Source organism: Oncorhynchus gorbuscha, linkage group LG04 (genome assembly GCF_021184085.1).
Source record: "Oncorhynchus gorbuscha isolate QuinsamMale2020 ecotype Even-year linkage group LG04, OgorEven_v1.0, whole genome shotgun sequence".
Classification (NCBI taxonomy): domain Eukaryota; kingdom Metazoa; phylum Chordata; class Actinopteri; order Salmoniformes; family Salmonidae; genus Oncorhynchus; species Oncorhynchus gorbuscha.
The window spans coordinates 36,051,273-36,071,435 of NC_060176.1; the positions used below are offsets into that span (position 1 = coordinate 36,051,273).

A 20,163-nucleotide genomic window follows, 5' to 3' on the forward strand; every position below is an offset into this window, starting at 1 on the left:
GACCTAGAATACGTGGACAACTACAAATACTTAGGTGTCTGGTTAGACTGTGAACTCTCCTTCCAGACCCATATCAAACATCTCCAATCCAAAGTTAAATCTAGAATTGGCTTCCTATTTCGCAATAAAGCATCCTTCACTCATGCTGCCAAACATACCCTTGTAAAACTGACCATCCTACCAATCCTTGACTTTGGCGATGTCATTTACAAAATAGCCTCAAATACCCTACTCAACAAATTGGATGCAGTCTATCACAGTGCAATATGTTTTGTTACCAAAGCCCCATATACTACCCACCATTTCGACCTGTACGCTCTCGTTGGCTGGCCCTCGCTTCATACTCGTCGCCAAACCCACTGGCTCCATGTCATCTACAAGACCCTGCTAAGTAAAGTCCCCCCTTATCTCAGTTCGCTGGTCACCATAGCATCTCCCACCTGTAGCACACGCTCCAGCAGGTATATCTCTCTAGTCACCCCCAAAACCAATTCTTTCTTTGGCCGCCTCTCCTTCCAGTTCTCTGCTGCCAATGACTGGAACGAACTACAAAAATCTCTGAAACTGGAAACACTTATCTCCCTCACTAGCTTTAAGCACCAACTGTCAGAGCAGCTCACAGATTACTGCACCTGTACATAGCCCACCTATAATTTATCCCAAACAACTACCTCTTTCCCAACTGTATTTTATTTATTTATTTTGCTCCTTTGCACCCCATTATTTTTATTTCTACTTTGCACATTCTTCCATTGCAAAACTACCATTCCAGTCTTTTACTTGCTATATTGTATTTACTTTGCCACCATGGCCTTTTTTGCCTTTACCTCCCTTCTCACCTCATTTGCTCACATTGTATATAGACTTGTTAATACTGTATTATTGACTGTATGTTTGTTTTACTCCATGTGTAACTGTGTCGTTGTATCTGTCGAACTGCTTTGCTTTATCTTGGCCAGGTCGCAATTGTAAATGAGAACTTGTTCTCAACTTGCCTACCTGGTTAAATAAAGGTGAAATAAATAAATAAAAATGAACCATCAGTTATTCACATTCCTTCAATAAAATATTTCAGTTTTGTATATTACAATTGTTTGATTTGATGACTTTAATTTCACTCCAAGTCATCATCTCATCCCGATAGAGCTGCTACCTATGCTGTCTGACAAAACCATTATTTCAGTAGTTCTTTAAAGTAAATAAGGCATACCAATATGACTGCTGAATACCAATACCTCAAGAAGCAACTGCTCTCTATGTATCCCCTCTTGATCGCACATTCTTCTGTCTCTTATGTAGCAGGCGTAAGAATAAACATTATTATGGACTATGGTTATTTGAGTTAATTATCACGTTTTCGTCACTAAACTATGTAGAACATTGGCCTGTTGGAAACTTCAACTCCCCACAACAGTACATCGCACAGTTCGGGCATGATCTGATTTATCTGTAGAGAAATTACAGTGTGCGCATTGAGCTCAGAGAGAGAAAAAAATTACATGGGATTAAAATAATTCAACCAATGTCAGTCAATAAATTGTTTTAAAAAACAAAAATTAACCAACATTTCTGTTAATCGCTCAGCACTAAGTGACACACAGACAGAGAGGGAAAGAGCCCAGTGGTCTTCCACAGTAGTCAGAAGGGAGAATATGCAGACGGAAGATGCTTGAGGGAGGGAGAAAGAAAACTAAGGACAGAGACATTGAGCGAAGGACAGGGAAAGGGAGCGGAGTAAAGAGCAAAGTTTCCTCTAAAAGTAAAGGTGCAGTGAAAAGATGCAAAAGTGAGGAAAGATGAGAAAGAGCGAGAGAGGGGAGAGAAGAGAACACAAGTGAGAGTAAAATAGAGAGGTACTTGGACAAGTCCAGGGACAGAAAGAGCAAGGGATAAAGCAGAGGTGGAGGGAGAGAGAGAGGCAGATTGTGTTACTTGGACTGATCCAGGGCTATCTTCCTGATCTTCAGGCTGTAGTCAGGACAGATGGACGTGATGGACAGGCGGTCAAATGAGTGGTACTGTACCCTGTGGAGGGGGGATGGAGAGGAAAGTGATATAACGGATGGAGGGGATGGGCAAGGGGTGATGGGGTGAGGATGAGAGAGGAGGGGATGGGTGAGGGGGGATGAAGGTGATGGGAAAAGTGAAGGATGGAGGAGTGAAGGTCAGGACAACATATACGTTTATTTATATATAATTGACAATGATCACAGGACATCAAAGCTGTTTCATGTTGAAACATGTGTGAATTCATTATGCTCCAGGGTGAAGACTCCAGTAGGTCAGTGGAGGCTGCTGAGGGGAGGACGGCTCATAATAAGGGCTGGAACGAAGCAAATGGAATGGAATCAAACAAATGAAAACCATGTGTTTGACACCATTTCACTGATTCCGCTCCAGCCATTACCACAAGCCTGTCCTCCCCAATTAAGGTGCCACCAACCTCATGTGCCTTAGGTACAGATCTAGGATCGTCTTACCCTCCCCCAATTCTAACCTTAACAATTAGTGGGGAAAATGCCAAACTGACAAGATCAGTGTCTAGGAGCAAATACACCCTGTCATATACTGTAGGTGTGTGGGTCTCTGCTGTTGTTTCTGGTCTATGTTCTCTGGTAATGAGGTCATCCAGGAGTTGGCCTACAGACATGCGCTGGACACAGGAAAAAGATAGGAAAAGAGGCACAGACTTTCCAGTTGAGAGGATCATTAGGTCTGGGCAGGAAAATGCATACACACAAAACACTGTCTTGGCAAATGAAACATTTTTCAAGCATCGGTTTTGCTAGCAGTAAAATTGTTGTGTTTCGTTCAATTAACCCCTGGGCCACAAGTGGTCCTACACCACTCACCCTCCGTTCTGGGGCTGAAACAGCCAGGTGGAAAGGTAAAAAAAAAATCTCTCTCTCTCTCTCTACACACACACACACACAAAACACCAATACAACTGGATAGAGAGAATAACAGGAGATGAGGTGAGAGGTTTAGAGAAAACTCAACCCTCTGTAACATGAAAATGTGTGTGTGTGCGCTTTTCTGCGAATGTGTGCATGTCATGCATGTTCTCTCTCATGTATTACCTGACAGGTATAGAGGTGAAAGGTTTCTTGTAGATGTCAGCCAGTTTATCCATGACCACGGCAGCAGTAGTGAAGATACGGTAGGTGTGGAGGAAGGTGTTGAGGAAGTCGATGGAGAGGAAGCGCAAGTCCGTCAGCCTTTCCAGTAGCCGCTCCACGCTGGCGTAGCGAATCTGTGGGACCTTGCAGGAGTTGAGTGTCTTGCTGAAGCAAATGTCAACATCATCTTTATGGAGGCGCATATCAGATCTGATGGACGGACACACACACACACCACAATCACTGGTGATCTAATCATTGGATTGCTAGGATTACTCACACAGAAGTTTTAAGTATGGATAAACACTTAAAGTTGCAGTAAGTCATGTCAGAAGCTAGCAGATTAATTACTTACCGACAACCGCTGCAAATGCCAATAAAACTACATCACGCTTTCAAATTCACTTTCCTTGCTTTGTCTAACACTATAAATCAATCGATCAAAGGAGTTTTGTGGGTCAGAGTGCAGTATTTATTTAGTTTCATAGCACAAATATTTTTTGCACATATCACAATGTTACCAACACTTAGTAAACTTTTGAAAAAAAATGTGTGTTTGACCAGATACAATGCTATTTCACAGTAAACAAATTGACAACAGACTTTCAGCACGCATATTTGTGAGGGGAAACTTCAGCATTCGGAATTTTGGATGAAAAGCGTGATCAAATTAAACTGCCTGCTACTCACGCGCAGAAGATAAGATATGCATATTATTAGTATATGTGGATAGAAAACACTCTGAAGTTTCTAAAACTGTTTGAATCATATCTGTGACTATAACAGAACTTATTTGGCAGGCGAAACCCCGAGGACAAACCATTCAGAATTTATTTTTGCGGTCACTCTTCAATAGGGCTTTCATTGGGAATTCAGATTGCAGTTCATATTGCTTCCACTGGATGTCAATAGTCTTAAGAAATTGGTTGAGGTTTTTCCTTTGAGAAATGAAGAAGTAACACTGTTCAGAATGAGGCTGAAGGGAAGTGTACTCTTTGTTAGAGGCGTGTGACCTGAAAGGAATCTACTTATCATAAATGTTGGTACATTTGTGGACAAAAGTCCAAAGAAAATAGCCAAGAAATCTGCATTTAAAAAATGAACACCACCACCAACTAAGGAGGTTCAGTCAAAAAAGCAGTGGCTTTTACAATAGCTGTGTTAAATACGGCAGTGTTCCTCACACCTGGGTCTGGAGGCAGTGCAGGCTCATGTTTCAGCCAAGAAGTAACAAACCTGATCAACTATTCATAAATACTTTGAGTTGTATATTCAGGTATGTTAGCTCTGGGTTAGAACTAAGCCATACACACTGGAGCAAAAGCAGGTGTGACAGACAGACATGTGTTAACATATACAGTTTAAGTCAGAAGTTTGCATACACTTAGGTTGGAGTGATTAAAACTTGTTTTTCAACCACTCCACACATTTCTTGTTAACAAACTAGAGTTTTGGCAAGTCGGTTAGGACATCTACTTTGTGCATGACACAAGTCATTTTTCCAACAATTGATTACAGACATATTATTTCACTCTATCACAATTCCAGTGGGTCAGAAGTTTACATACACTAAGTTGACTGTGTCTTTAAACAGCTTGGAAAATTCCAGAAAATTATGTCATGGCTTTAGAAGCTTCTGATAGGCTAATTGACATCATTTGAGTCAATTGGATGTGTACCTGTGGATGTATTTTAAGGCCTACCTTCAAACTCAATGCCTCTTTGCTTGACATCATGAGAAAAACAAAAGAAATCAGCCAAGATCTCAGAAAAAAATTGTAGACCTCCACAAGTCTGGTTCGTCCTTAGGAGCAATTTCCAAATGCCTGAAGGTACCACGTTCATCTGTACAAACAATAGTCCGCAAGTATAAACACCATGGGACCACGCAGATGTCATAGCGCTCAGGAAGGAGACGCATTCTGTCTCCTAGAGATGAACGTACTTTGGTGCGAAAAGTGCAAATCAATCCCAGAACAACAGCAAAGGACCTTGTGAAGATGCTGGAGGAAACAGGTACAAACGTATCTATATCCACAGTAAAACGAGTCCTATATTGACATAACCTGAAAGGCCGCTCAGCAAGGAAGAAGCCACTGCTCCAAAACCGACATATAAAAGCCAGACTACGGTTTGCAACTGCACATGGGGACAAAGATCATACTTTTTGGAGAAATGTCCTCTGGTCTGATGAAACAAAAATAGAACTGTATGGCCATAATGACCATCGTTATGTTTGGATGAAAAAGGGGGAGGCTTACAAGCCAAAGAACACCATCACAACTGTGAAGCACGGGGGTGGCAGCATCATGTTATGGGGATTCTTTGCAGCAGGATGGACTGGTGCACTTCACAAAATAGATGGTATCATGAGGGAGGAAAATTATGTGGATATACTGAAGCAACATCAAGAGATCAGTTAACTTTTTGCATCGAGCAATCCCGTATCCGGGAGCGTAATCATAGCCTCAAGCTCATTACCATAACGCAACGTTAACTATTCATGAAAATCGAAAATGAAATGAAAGAAATGTATTCATTCACAAGCTGGTCGCAAATGGGTCTTCCAAATGGACAATGACCCCAAGCATACTTCCAAATTTGTGGCAAAATGGCTTAAGGACAACAAAGTCAAGGTATTGGAGTGGCCATCACAAAGTCCTGACCTCAATCCTATCGAACATTTGTGGGCAGAACTGAAAAGGTGTGTGCGAGCAAGGAGGCCTTACAAACCTAACTCAGTCACACCAGCTCTGTCAGGAGGAATGGGCCAAAATTCACCCAACTTATTGTGGAAAGCTTGTGGAAGGCTACCCGAAACATTTGACCCAAGTTAGGCAATTTAAAGGCACTGCTACCAAATACTAATTGAGTGTATGTGAACTTCTGACCCACTGGGAATGTGATGAAAGAAATAAAATCTGAAATAAATAATTATCTATTATTATTCTGACATTTCACATTCTTAAAATAAAGTGATGATACTAACTGACCTAAGACAGGGATTTTTTACTAGGATTAAATGTCAGGAATTGTGAAAAACAGTTTAAATGTATTTGGCTAAGGTGTATGTAAACTTCTGACTTCAACTGTATGTGGGCGCTCTTACTTGATCATGTGAGGCACGGTGACTTTGGAGTTCTCCTCGAATACACTAGTCATCAAACCATTACAGCGGATATTATCGATACACTAGAGAGAGAGGGCGAGAGAGAGAGGAAAAGGGAGGAGAGGGACAGTTAGTGCAGATAAGTGGAGTGAAAGATCAATCTAAACCTCAATCTGATATATTAGCAACATCCTAAGATGTCGTATATAGTTATGGTTTACAAAAAATGTATCAAAACCCTAAGGAAAGATATGTTATTAAAGCTTTTCCTTTGACCTAATCTTTGTTTAGAATCAAGCCAAGCCTCCAGAGGAGGTGCAGTGTGTGTGTGTGTGCATGCGTGTGTGTGTGTGTGTGTGTGTGTGTGTGTGTGTGTGTGTGTGTGTGTGTGTGTGTGTGTGTGTGTGTGTGTGTGTGTGTGTGTGTGTGTGTGTGTGTGTGTGTGTGTGTGTGTGTGTGTGTGTGTGTGTGTGTGTGTGTGTGTGTGTGTGTGTGTGTGTGTGTGTGTGCGTGTATGTAGGGGGAACACTGGGTTAAAGGGGATGAGCCAAGCACAAACCAGGGTTTGACCCCTGGGGAACCAACCACTCTGTTTACTCCCTGCAAAGCCTCATGGGATACCCAGAGGGAAACACACGGTGCTGTTTGTGAACTTTTTGTTGTTCGGTTATTATTCCAAGAAGAGAAAGCGAGAGAGTTAGTTACCTGGCTGATGTCGCTGGTCCAGGCAGCTTTCTCCTGTCGTGAGGGAGCCAACAAGACTACAGTGAAGGAGGGTGAGTCAGACGGCTCGATGATCAGCTTAAAGTCCAACTGACCGAATACCTGACCACCACTGGACTTCGCTAAAAACAAGGGAAGGGAGAGTGAGAAAGAAAATGAGAAGATCGGGTCACCTAGGGTGACAGTGCATTTTGGTATGACACGAGATAAAGATTAATACATGAATAAGATATAAGCTGGTCCATTTCATTTACCCCTGCAGTGTGTGTGTGTGTGTGTGTGTGTGTGTGTGTGTGTGTGTGTGTGTGTGTGTGTGTGTGTGTGTGTGTGTGTGTGTGTGTGTGTGTGTGTGTGTGTGTGTGTGTGTGTGTGTGTGTGTGTGTGTCACTCAAAGTTCCGTCCCTGGAAGTCTGTGAGTGAAAAGACCCCGCTGTAAGGTTAATGAGTGAGTGATGCCATAGGATCAGCATGAGTGTCATTTAAAGGGAAGGCTGTTAGCTGGTATTAGAAGGGATGTGAGGGTCAGCCAGAGCTTTATCTGTGGACACTTATCTTTTGACACTAATTAACCTGTATGGAGACAGAGACTTAATGAGCCTGTCTGAGTCACTGCATAGATCTAAAGGACTGGGGTTGGTTAACACACACACTTTACTCACAGTCGTCGTCGCTGGTCTCTGTTTCTTCTATGAGGGTACATTCTATCAGAGATAGGACTCCACCTTGCTGCAGAGAGAGGTCCGAGGTCATTGACTGTTTGTGTTTTTTTTGTGTGCATAAAATATGACTAGGTCCCAATTCTCCACCTTTCTCCCAAAGTGTACAATTACACAAATTCTCTCATGGATTTAACAATGGTGGAAACTCATTCTACCAATATGATTTTAAATCCAACCCCGGGAGTATGTAACTGCACACATCTGGAAAAGGGTGGAGAATTATAGCCAGTAAATATGCGTGTGTATGGCTCACCTTGAGCAGGTGCAGCTTGCCTCCTGAGCTGCGTGTGCAGATCAGAAAGTGTTTTGTAAACAGGAAGCACTGTCTCTCTCCTTCCTTCTTCAGAGACAGAGAGCCCAGACGCACCTTACTGAGCTTCCCCCTCTCCACTGACGGCAGCTGAATCAGAGAACCTGGCGGGGGAGGGCAATGGGGGAGAGAGGGAGGAGGGAGTAAGAGGTGGTGTTGAGAGACAGGAAGAGTGGGGAGAGGTGAGTGTGAGAAAAAAAATTAAAAGCCTTGTCCAAGCCAGAACTGCCCATATCCTGTTTCTGTAGCGTGAGGCAGCTTGATGTACAAAAACAGACCCTGGACAGGACGCTAGTTTATCGCAGGGCCTTACCCCCAATCAATCTCCTTAATGCCAAGCAGAGAGGTATCAAGTCCCATTTTTTGACTCTTTGGTATGACTCGACCAGGGATTGAACCCCCAACCTTCCAATGACGGGGAGGACAGTCTAACCACAAGGCCACTGAGATGGATATGAGAAATACTGTTACATAAACAATGGTTTGTGTCATGAATGTGTAAGTGAATTCTGATGTGTGTGGGCATATACCTGTGTATGTGTGCACGCTCACCCTGTCTGACGAAGGTCTGACTGGTGTCCAGTAGTATATCACATCCCTCTACAATCATCCTCTCGATGGCAAGGTTCTTACGGATGTTCTCTGTATCACTCACCTCATCATGCATCACCCTGAGGAAACACACAAACATGATATACTACATGAAATGTCTAAGAGGTGATAATTCATACCTGAATGTGTTGAGGTATTCGTACTCATTGACACACCCACAAATAAACACACACACATAAACACACACCTTGACAGCTCCTCTAGTTTGGACTTGGCGAACTCCAGGCTCTTGCGCTCTACGTGTTCGTGCGGAGTGTGCGCCAGCAGCTCATGCAGGGTGATGATGTAACGAGGAATCTAAGAAAAACAAATAGAGGAATAAAGGAAGCGAGAGATAAAGGGTAATTGGGAGAAGGGTGAGGTATTTAATTGAGACTTTATGGTTTGAATGTTTGAGCAAGGCCACAGATAGGGTTCTACAAGTAGGTATTTGCTAGGTGAGTGTGTATGGTACCTAGAACATGTGGTATGTGAGGATGTATTTGTGTGTTGGAGTGAGTGTGTGCAGGCATGTGTGAATGCGTGTGCATTACCGCTACTCCCCTCAGGGATTCGATGTCGCCGGTATACTAACCACTGGTCCTGGATCCATCATTACGCACACCTGGTATCAATCATTACACACACCTGCACGTCAGACACACCTGTACTCCATTACCTCACTTATTACCTCCCCTATATCTGGCAACCACTTAGGTTCTTTCCCCAGTCAGTATTGTTTGTGTTTCATGTCTATACGCTACTTGTGTTTGTTATTTTGCTCGATGTTCCGTTTATTATTAAACTCACCACCTGCACTTGCTTTCTGACTCCCAGCGTATACGTTACAGAACATATGGTTTGTGGTGGTGTAAGTGCATGCGTTGCACAAATCAGATTCACATTTGCGCTATCGATCTTCTATCGCTCATTTGCGCACTATGTCACAGTATGAGGCTGTAGGTCAATTAACCTTGTCGGAGTGGGCGCCCTGATTCTAGTTTGTGAGCTAGGCAGGCTACTGCCTGGGAAGGTCTCCCACTCAGATGTATGAGATAGGGGGGGGGTAGGTACACCTCACGTCTCTCCATTGGAAGCCCGAGGTAGGGGGAGCGGGGGAATCTATCAAATAGCGCACCTCTAACTTTGTACAGTACTAATGCAATTAGTAAAATTAGTCACACTAGAAAATCCTACCAAAGAAACAATTCGATCATAATATGAATATATATAGTTTCACAGACATATTTTTGCATTTTTTTCTGGTTTGTGCAAAATTGTGAACAATACAAAACCAGTCTGCACACCAATGTGAATTGGTTTAGTCTTGACACTTGACAGTGTTGGGTAATGTATTGACGCTCGAGTGCCAAATCCACACATTTGTTTCTATTAGTCTTTGTTACTACTTTTTGATGTTTGAGTCTTTATTTATATTGTTTTAAATGTTATGATTATTTATTTGTGTTCCAAATGTCTGAATAAAATGTGTTAGTGCAGAATGGTGCTTTTTTGTGGGGGGGGCTTGGAACCGCTACTGATGCCCGTGCATGTGTGTTACCTGGAACATGGGGTATGTGAGAAAGGTCTCCAGCATCCTGCCCTCACAGGCAGCATTAGCCTCATACTGCTTCAGCAGCTTATCGAAGTCTCGGTTCTGCTTGCAGTTGGCCAGCACTTGCAGGCTGTACTGGTGGTTCCTCACAAACTCCTGGTAGATGTTCAGCATAGGCAGCAGGATGTCAAACAGGTCCGCTAGACACACACACACAAATGTATAAATATATTCTACAGTACACGACAGGCTGGTTTCCCAGACACAGATTAAGCCTAGTCCTGAACTAAAAAGCTCTTTCAATGGAGAATCTCCATTGAATAGAAATACTAGACAAAGAACTCATATATAACAAATAGGAGCCAGGTAGAGAGAACAATAAAAGAACTAAACTAAAATGATATTAGATTAGCATTAGAGCCTGTTCAGTTTGGCCTGTCCCTGGCCATGTCTTGACGCATTTTCCTCTTACACAACCCATTCCTTACAGGCTGGTCTCCTAGCAAATGCTTATCGGTAGGCTGTTGAGGTTTTTAGGACGAGAAATTATGGGATGTCAAGCCATTGTATGTGTGTGTGCGCGAGAGAGAAAGTGATGAGACGTTGTTTCAATAAGATGAGTGTGTGTGTGTCTGTGTGCCTGAGATAGGCAGCAGTAAGACATCAAGGCCAATTCAGCGCTGAGGAACTGACCTTGATGTCAGTGCAAGACTGGGGTGTTTGTCTTGCATTGTCTGTGAGTGTGTGTGTTTTGACCAATATCCTCTTCACAACAAAGCTCTTAGTTTCTAGAACTGCAAGACCAAAAATAGTTTGTGTTGTCCTGTGAAACCGGCCCTATGACCCACAATTAAGTCACTTCCTGCAATTAGACAGACAGACAGGCAGACACAGACAGGCAGACACATTTTATTTTATTTTTATTTCACCTTTATTTAACCAGGGAGGCAAGTTGAGAACAAGTTTTCATTTACAATTGCGACCTGGCCAAGATAAAGCAAAGCAGTTTGACACATACAATGACACAGAGTTACACATGGAGTAAAACAAACATACAGTCAATAATACAGTATAAACAAGTCTATATACGATGTGAACAAATGAGGTGAGATAAGAGAGGTAAAGGCAAAAAAAAGGCCATGGTGGCAAAGTAAATACAATATTGCAAGTAAAAGACTGGAATGGTAGATTTGCAGTGGAAGAATGTGCAAAGTATAAATAAAAAATAATGGGGTGCAAAGGAGCAAAATAAATCAAATAAAATACAGTAGGGAAAGAGGTAGTTGTTTGGCCTAAATTATAGGTGGGCTATGTACATGTGCAGTAATCTGTGAGCTGCTCTGACAGTTGGTGCTTAAAGCTAGTGAGGGAGATAAGTGTTTCCAGTTTCAGATATTTTTGTAGTTCGTTCCAGTCATTGGCAGCAGAGATACCTGCTGGAGCGTGTGCTACAGGTGGGAGATGCTAAGGTGACCAGCGAGCTGAGATAAGGGGGGACTTTACCTAGCAGGGTCTTGTAGATGACATGGAGCCAGTGGGTTTGGCGACGAGTATGAAGTGAGGGCCAGCCAACGAGTGTACAGGTCGCAATGGTGGGTAGTATATGGGGCTTTGGTGACAAAACGGATTGCACTGTGATAGACTGCATCCAATTTCTTGAGTAGGGTATTGGAGGCTATTTTGTAAATGACATCGCCGAAGTCAAGGATTGGTAGGATGGTCAGTTTTACAAGGGTATGTTTGGCAGCATGAGTGAAGGATGCTTTGTTGCAAAATAGGAAGCTAATTCTAGATTTAACTTTGGATTGGAGATGTTTGATGTGAGTCTGGAAGGAGAGTTTACAGTCTAACTAGTCACCTAGGTATTTGTAGTTGTCCACGTATTCTAAGTCAGAGCCGTCCAGAGTAGTGATGTTGGACAAGCGGGCAGGTGCAGGCAGCGATCGGTTGAAGAGCATGCATTTAGTTTAACTTGTATTTAAGAGCAATTGGAGACCACTGAAGGAGAGTTGTATGGCATTGAAGCTTGCCTGTAGGGCTTCTTTGGACACAGTGTCCAAAGAAGGGCCAGAAGTATACAGAATGGTGTCGTCTGCGTAGAGGTGGATCAGAGACTCACCAGCACCAAGAGCGACATCATTGATGTATACAGAGAAGAGAGTCGGTCCAAGAATTGAACCCTGTGGCACCCCCATAGAGACTGCCAGAGGTCCGGACAGCAGACCCTCCGCAGGAAGGTCCACATGCAGGAAGTTGGGCAGACAGACAGACATTTTATACCAATATCCTCTTCAGAATTCATAACAGGGGGACGCTAGAGAGTGCGCTATGGAATATACGTGTTTTGTTGAGCTCTGCTCAATTTTGAAACAAATTCATGTTTAACTTTTATTTAACTAGGCAAGTCAGTTAAGAACAAATTCTTATTTAAAATGATGGTCTACCTCGGCCAAACCCTAACCCTAAACAAGTTTGCGGATGACACAACAGTGGTAGGCTTGATTACCAACAACGACGAGACGGCCTACAGGGAGGAGGTGAGGGCCCTCGGAGTGTGGTGTCAGGAAAATAACCTCACACTCAACGTCAACAAAACTAAGGAGATGATTGTGGACTTCAGGAAACAGCAGAGGGAACACCCCCCTATCCACATTGATGGAACAGTAGTGGAGAGGGTAGTGTGGGAGAAATGACATACATGATTATAGTAACACAAGAGAAAGATACACTTATGGGTTCATTTCCAGTTCTGGTAAAATGCATTGTTTATTGTATGGTGCAGGAAGCAGATAAAGGCCATGGGAGTATGGGGCAGCTGGGAACACTAAGACCAGTATGTCCAGCCTATACCAGCTGGACATACAAAGATCAAAGAGGTTGTCTAAGGAGGGGGTCAGCCAAATGACCAACTGATGGATTACAGACATCAATCACAGGGCAGCTGGACACTGAAGATGGAGGAGATGAAAGACACATGCAGAGGGACACATGGAGTTAATTACAGGGTCTAAAACACAGGCCACAGGAAGTGGGATGTATATTATCTTTAGGTCAAAACAAGGGTCTTGTCATCATTATCTGGCCGAAAGCAGATGTGGGCGTTACTGGGCTGAACAAGCAGGACGCACAGATTGGGATGTAACTGTATTTGCATTGGGGGATGAACTGATGATGTATGCATGGATATAAAAGGAAGAGCGAGAGCTCTGGAGGGTGTGGGTCCCGCGGGGCTCTCCGGCTTGTTATACTCTTGTATTAAAAGTCTATAATTGAATTCATTTACATTTACATTTACATTTAAGTCATTTAGCAGACGCTCTTATCCAGAGCGACTTACAAATTGGTGCATTCACCCTATGACATCCAGTGGAACAGTCACTTTACAATAGTGCATCTAAAACTTAAGGGGGGGTGAGAGGGATTACTTATCCTATCCTAGGTATTCCTTAAAGAGGTGGGGTTTCAGGTGTCTCCGGAAGGTGGTGATTGACTCCGCTGTCCTGGCGTCGTGAGGGAGTTTGTTCCACCATTGGGGGGCCAGGGCAGCGAACAGTTTTGACTGGGCTGAGCGGGAGCTGTACTTCCTCAGTGGTAGGGAGGCGAGCAGGTCAGAGGTGGATGAACGCAGTGCCCTTGTTTGGGTGTAGGGCCTGATCAGAGCCTGGAGGTACTGAGGTGCCGTTCCCCTCACAGCTCCGTAGGCAAGCACCATGGTCTTGTAGCGGATGCGAGCTTCAACTGGAAGCCAGTGGAGAGAACGGAGGAGCGGGGTGACGTGAGAGAACTTGGGAAGGTTGAACACCAGACGGGCTGCGGCGTTCTGGATGAGTTGAAGGAGTTGAAGGGGTTTAATGGCACAGGCAGGGAGCCCAGCCAACAGCGAGTTGCAGTAATCAACTCAGTAGCAGTAATCCAGACGGGAGATGACAAGTGTTCTTCATTGTGTCATATTTGAACCGATTTTCCACTACAGTAGTAAGTTTTAAGTTCCTCGGCGTACACATCACAGACAAACTGAATTGGTTCACCCACACAGACAGCATCGTGAAGAAGGCGCAGCAGCGCCTCTTCAACCTCAGAAGGCTGAAGAAATTCGGCTTGTCACCAAAAGCACTCACAAACTTCTACAGATGCACAATCGAGAGCATCCTGTCGGGCTGTATCACCGCCTGGTACGGCAACTGCTACGCCCACAACCGTAAGGCTCTCCAGAGGGTAGTAAGGTCTGCACAACGCATCACCGGGGGCAAACTACCTGCCCTCCAGGACACCTACACCACCCGATGTCACAGGAAGGCCATAAAGATCATCAAGGACAGCAACCACCCGAGCCACTGCCTGTTCACCCCGCTATCATCCAGAAGGCGAGGTCAGTACAGGTGCATCAAAGCTGGGACCGAGAGACTGAAAAACAGCTTCTATCTCAAGGCCATCAGACTGTTAAAAAGCCACCACTAACTTTGAGTGGCTGCTGCCAACACACTGACTCAACTCCAGCCACTTTAATAATGGGAACTGATAGGAAATGTAAAATATATCACTCGCCACTTTAAACAATGCTACCTAATATAATGTTTACATACCCTACATTATTCATCTCATATGTATATGTATATACTGTACTCTATATCATCTACTGCATCTTTATGTAATACATGTATCACTAGCCACTTTAACTATGCCACTTTGTTTACATACTCATCTCATATGTATATACTGCACTCAATACCATCTACTGTATCTTGCCTATGCCGCTCTGTACCATCACTCACTCATATCTTTATGTACATATTCTTATCCCCTTACACTTGTGTCTATAAGGTAGTAGTTTTGGAATTGTTAGCTAGATTACTTGTTGGTTATTACTGCATTGTCGGAACTAGAAGCACAAGCATTTCGCTACACTCGCACTAACATCTGCTAACCATGTGTATGTGACAAATAAAATACAATTTGATTTGATTTGAAACCCTAACCCGGACGACGTTGGGGCAATTGTGCGCCGCCCTATGGGACTCCCAATCACAGCCGGTTGTGATACAGCCTGGAATCGAACTCCCAATCACAGGGTCTGTAGTGTGTCTGTCTGTCTAATTACTTTTAATTGGGGGTCATAGGGTCGGTTTCGCAGGACTAAAATGGTTTAATATTACCAAATTGTTCATATTTGTGACCGGGGGACCCGGCATATGAAATCTGAAGTCAATCTACACAAACTATTTTTGGTCTTGCAGTTCTAGAAACGAAGAGCTTTGTTATGAAGAGGACTCACTGAGATGTAGTGCCTTAGACCACTGAGCCACTCGGGAAACCGAGTGGAAACAGATTAGGTATTTTCCTAACATTCCCACTGTATACATTGACATCCCCATTTGCCTGAATCATGCTTTCCACCGTGCATTTGATGATTTGGTGTTTTCACAGTGGAGGGAGATGGGGCTCACAACAATCAATAACATGTACATTGATGGTCATTTAGCTTCATTTCAACAGTTACAGGGTAAGTTTAACATACCAGCAACACAGTTTCTTAAGGACACATATCCCACAGTATGGCAATAAGCCAAATAATCCTACATTAGATAGCCTTATCCTTGTCAAACCTCATTCAAAAGGGTTGGTCACTAGACTATGATAGACTATAGACTATGACCACAAAGAAGTATCCGCATACACGTCTCACACAGTAAATAAAAACAATATTGGGATGAGGTAGGTAGTTGGATGGGTTATGTACAGCTGCAGCGATGAGTAAGCTGATCAGATAGTGGATGCTTGAAGTTAGTGAGGGAGATATAAGTCTCCAACTTCAGTGATTGTTGCAATTCGTTCCAGTCATTGGCAACAGAGAACGGCAGCCAGGAAAGGAAAGGCAGCCAAAGTGGGTGTTGGCTTTGGGGATGACCAGTGAGATATACCTGCTGGAGCGCATGCTACGAGTGGGTGCTGTTATGGTGACCAGTGAGCTGAGATAAGGCGGAGCTTTACCTAGCAGAGACTTATAGATGACCTGGAGCCAGTGGGTCTGGCGACGAATATGAAGCGAGGGCCAGCCAACGAGAGCATACAGGTCGGAGTGGTGGTTGGTATATGGGGCTTTGGTGACAAAACGGATGGCACTGTGATAGACTGCATCCAGTTTACTGAGTAGAGTGTTGGAGGCTATTTTGTAAATGACATCGCCGAAGTCGAGGATCGGTAGGATAGTCAGTTTTACAAAGGTATGTTTGGCAGAGTGAGTGAAGGAGGCTTTGTTGCGAAATAGGAAGCCGATTGTACATTTAATTTTGGAATGGAGATGCGAGTCTGGAAGGAGAGTTTACAGTCTAGCCAGACACCTATTTATTTGTAATTGTCTACATATTTTAAGTCAGAACCGGCCAGAGTAGTGATGCAGGTCAGGCAGGCGGGTGCAGGCAGCGATCGGTTGAAGAGCATGCATTTAGTTTTACTAGCATTTAAGAGCAGTTGGAGGCCACGGAAGGAGTGTTGTATGGCATTGAAGCTCGTTTAGAGGTTTGTTAACAGTGTCCAAAGAAGGGCCAGGTGTATACAGAACAGTATTGTCTGCGTAGAGATGGATCAAGGAATCACCCGCAGAAAGAGCGACATCATTGATATATACAGAGAAAAGAGTCGGCCCGAGAATTGAACCCTGTCATACCCCATAGAGACTGCCAGAGGTCCGGACAACAGGCCCTCCAATTTGACACACTGACCTCTCTGAGAAGTAGAATTAGTACTTAATTAGGCAATATATATATTTTTGGATTGGGTTAAGATGAACCGTCACTCCAAAACTAGCGGACCAATGGAGACTCATTGTCTCCTCCTCCCTCTAAACCCCGTTCTTCACGGAAAAATTATTCCAAAACTCGCAATCGAAAAGACTGGCAGGGAGAGCAAAGAAACATCGAAATAAAATATACGAGTAGCGTAGCCAAAAGGTAGTACATGCAGGCATGAGTGTGGGCAAAATGTATTCAATAGGATTTGTGGCTGGGAAAGTTTAACCGAAAATAATTTTTGCATTCTTTTCAAAGAACATTTTTTAGAATTTGTCATAGAGTTTTGCTCTCGCCTTAAGTTTTGGGGTTTTGCTTTTGATGTCTTATTTTTGTTTACAATTCTATACATTTTACTTTCAATTGTTTGGTTTTGATTTCAACATTTATTTCACCCATCCTTGAAAATATGTGTACATTCTCAACTTTATTTTTCATGTTCACGATGTATTTTATTTTGAATTCGATACATATGGCGTGAAATTGACCCCATACTACGGGACCAAAACAGCAGAGTTTCGCTCTTCAATGCTCCTGGTTGTTGAGGAAATTCCTGCAACAATGATTACGCACACATGCGTCTCATCATCAGTCACACCTGGACTTCATTACTCCCTTTATTACATACCCTTTATATACCACTCTTTTGTTGTCAGTCATCAGGTAGTATTTTTTATGTTCTATGTCAGACACGTCTCTTGTTTTGTATCGCTCCATGGTCGTTATTATTAAAGTCACGAACTGCACCTGCTTCCTGACTCCCTGCGTCAACATTAACGAATGCTACCTCAACAAATGGAAGCAGCAGTTAACCAAGACATCTCCCAGATGGTCAGCGAACAGGGACACCTACTTCTTCAACACCATGACCAGCTGGCTCATTTGGGGATGGCTATGGATGAGGTCCTCCATGTTCTTCAACGAGTCACCATTACTCAAGGGGTGTCATCTCCAAACAACGGAAGATTCTCTACCACAAGTCGAGCCAGTACCCCTGCCCATCCAGTAGTCCGTCCTGGTCAGCGATACCCTATTGTCCCTTCCGAACAAATATGATGGGACTCCATTGAAATGCCGTGGCTTCCTACTCCAGTGCTCCCTCTATTTCGCTCATCAGATGGGAGCCGCCACCACCACCTAGGACTGAGCCATGGCCGTCTGGGAGAGAGGAGAGGAAGAGCTGGGATCAGGGGGGTCTTCGACCAGAGAGGGGGGTGAGTGCCTACTCCAACTACGGCAGGATGTCCAGACCGTGGTGGAGTACGCCCTCACCATTCAGACAGTGGCAGCATCCAGCGGATGGAATGAGCCGGCGCTCCGCAGCCTATTCAGAAGAGGACTGCGCGAAGAGGTCCAGATGTAGTTGGCGTGCCGAGACGACAACATATCCTTGGATGCCCTCATCGCAATGACCACCTGTCTGGATACCTTCTTTGGGAGCGCCATGCATGCCCCCATCGCCTCTCTCCCTCCTCTGTTAATCATTCAGAGCCTGAACCCATGGAGCTGGGGGCCACACGTTTCTCTGTGGCTGAGCAACGCCATCCTAGACAGCTGGGGCTCTGTCCTTATTATGAACAGGATGGGCACCAGATTCAACGGTGTCCGATTCGTTCTAAACGGGGGTCCACAGGAGCAGAGAGACAACCACATGATCAACCCTAGTACGATTTCACTGGTTGGCTGTCCGTTCATGTTTTGTTTCTAGAGCTCTAGTGGACTCCGGTGCCGTGGGGAATTTTACCGACCAGGCCCTCACTTCCTCCCTTAACATTACCTCATACCCACTCTCCTCTCCTTGTCCAGTTCAAGGATCCAGGACAACCACACACATCACAGCACCACTCACCCTCACCGTGGAATCCAGATATAAAGAAGGCTTTCCCTTCTTCATCATCAGTGCAACCGTACACAAGATCATCCTCCTATGGCTTCAATGTCATAACCCCACCATTTATTGGCCGAGGATGAAAATCAGACTGGGCACCCGAATACTGCTTACCTTTTCCTTGTGGTTCCACATTGCTTGAGAGTCCTGCAGTTGCCCTTCAGCCCAACATCCTGAAGGTATACCAAGATCTTCGAGATGTTTTTTCCAAGACCCACGCCACCTGTCTCCCTCCTCATCACTCCTGGGACTGTGCCATCTACCTGCTTACAGGCTCTGCATCTATCTTCTGTCAGTGGCCAAAACCAAGGCTATGGAGGAGTACATCCAGGAGGCCCTCCAGCAGGGTTTCATTTGCATGTCCACCTCCCCTGCGTCAGCAGGCTTCTTCTTTGTGGCCAAGAAGGACGGAGGATTGCGCCAATGCATCGATTACAGAAATTTGAATTCCATCACCACGAAGTACCGCTACCCTCTGCCCTTGGTGCCGGCCACGATTGAACAGCTCTGCAGAGCCCGTTTTGTCACAAAGTTGGATCTGCGGAGTGCCTACAATTTGATCCGCATCCGGGAGGGGGATGAATGGAAGATGGCCTTCAGAACGATGTCCGGTCACTACGAGTACTTGGTGGTGCCTTTTGGAATAGCTAATGCTCGGTCAGTGTTCCAGGCTTTCGTCAACGAGGTGTTCCGGGACATGCTCGGACGCCAGGTGGTCATCTAGATCGACGACATCCTGGTCTACCTGCCTACCTTGGAGAAGCACATTGCTTACGTCCGAGTAGTCCTGGAATGCCTCCTGGCCAACCACCTGTACGTTAAGGCAGAGAAGTGCCAATTCCATCAGGATGAGGTCTCCTTTCTGCGTTACCATATTGGCCCGCAAGGAGTCATGATGAATGAGAGGAAGGTGGATGCTGTCAGGTCATGGCCAGTCCCAACCACCATAAAAGGGTTACAATGGTTTTTGAGATTTGCCAACTTTTACCACCAATTCATTAAGAACTTTAGCTTGATCACCTCACCTCAAGGTGAAGGCTCGTTTCACCTCCGCCTCGTTGCTTAAACATCCAGATCCTACGCTGCCCTTCGTGGTGGAGGTGGACACTTCAGAAGTAGGTGTGGGGGCTGTCCTGTCCCAATGTCAAGGTAATCCATATTAGAGGTCAACCGATTAATCGGAATGGCCAATTAATTAGGGCCGATTTCAAGTTTTCATAACAATCGGAAATCTGTATTTTTGGGCCGCTGATTTGCCGATTATTTATTTTTTATTTTTTTATACCTTTATTTAACTAGGCAAGTCAGTTAAAGAACACATTCTTATTTCAATGACGGCCTAGGAACGGTGGGTTAACTGCCTT

General features: G+C 44.3%; 1 protein-coding gene across 1 annotated transcript in view; it reads right to left on the minus strand.

The window, feature by feature from the left end:
• The window catches only part of LOC124034010 (ras-specific guanine nucleotide-releasing factor 2), a 148,832-nt gene that overhangs the window by 55,644 nt on the left and 73,025 nt on the right, over positions 1-20,163 (minus strand). Inside the window, exons 8-15 of the mRNA XM_046346624.1 lie at positions 10,133-10,326; positions 8,780-8,889; positions 8,533-8,651; positions 7,924-8,084; positions 7,611-7,677; positions 6,934-7,073; positions 6,229-6,311; positions 3,081-3,329 (exon numbers count right to left, since the gene is read on the minus strand). Coding sequence (XP_046202580.1) covers positions 3,081-3,329; positions 6,229-6,311; positions 6,934-7,073; positions 7,611-7,677; positions 7,924-8,084; positions 8,533-8,651; positions 8,780-8,889; positions 10,133-10,326 — 1,123 coding nt within the window. The remainder of the gene's footprint in view (positions 1-3,080; positions 3,330-6,228; positions 6,312-6,933; positions 7,074-7,610; positions 7,678-7,923; positions 8,085-8,532; positions 8,652-8,779; positions 8,890-10,132; positions 10,327-20,163) is intronic.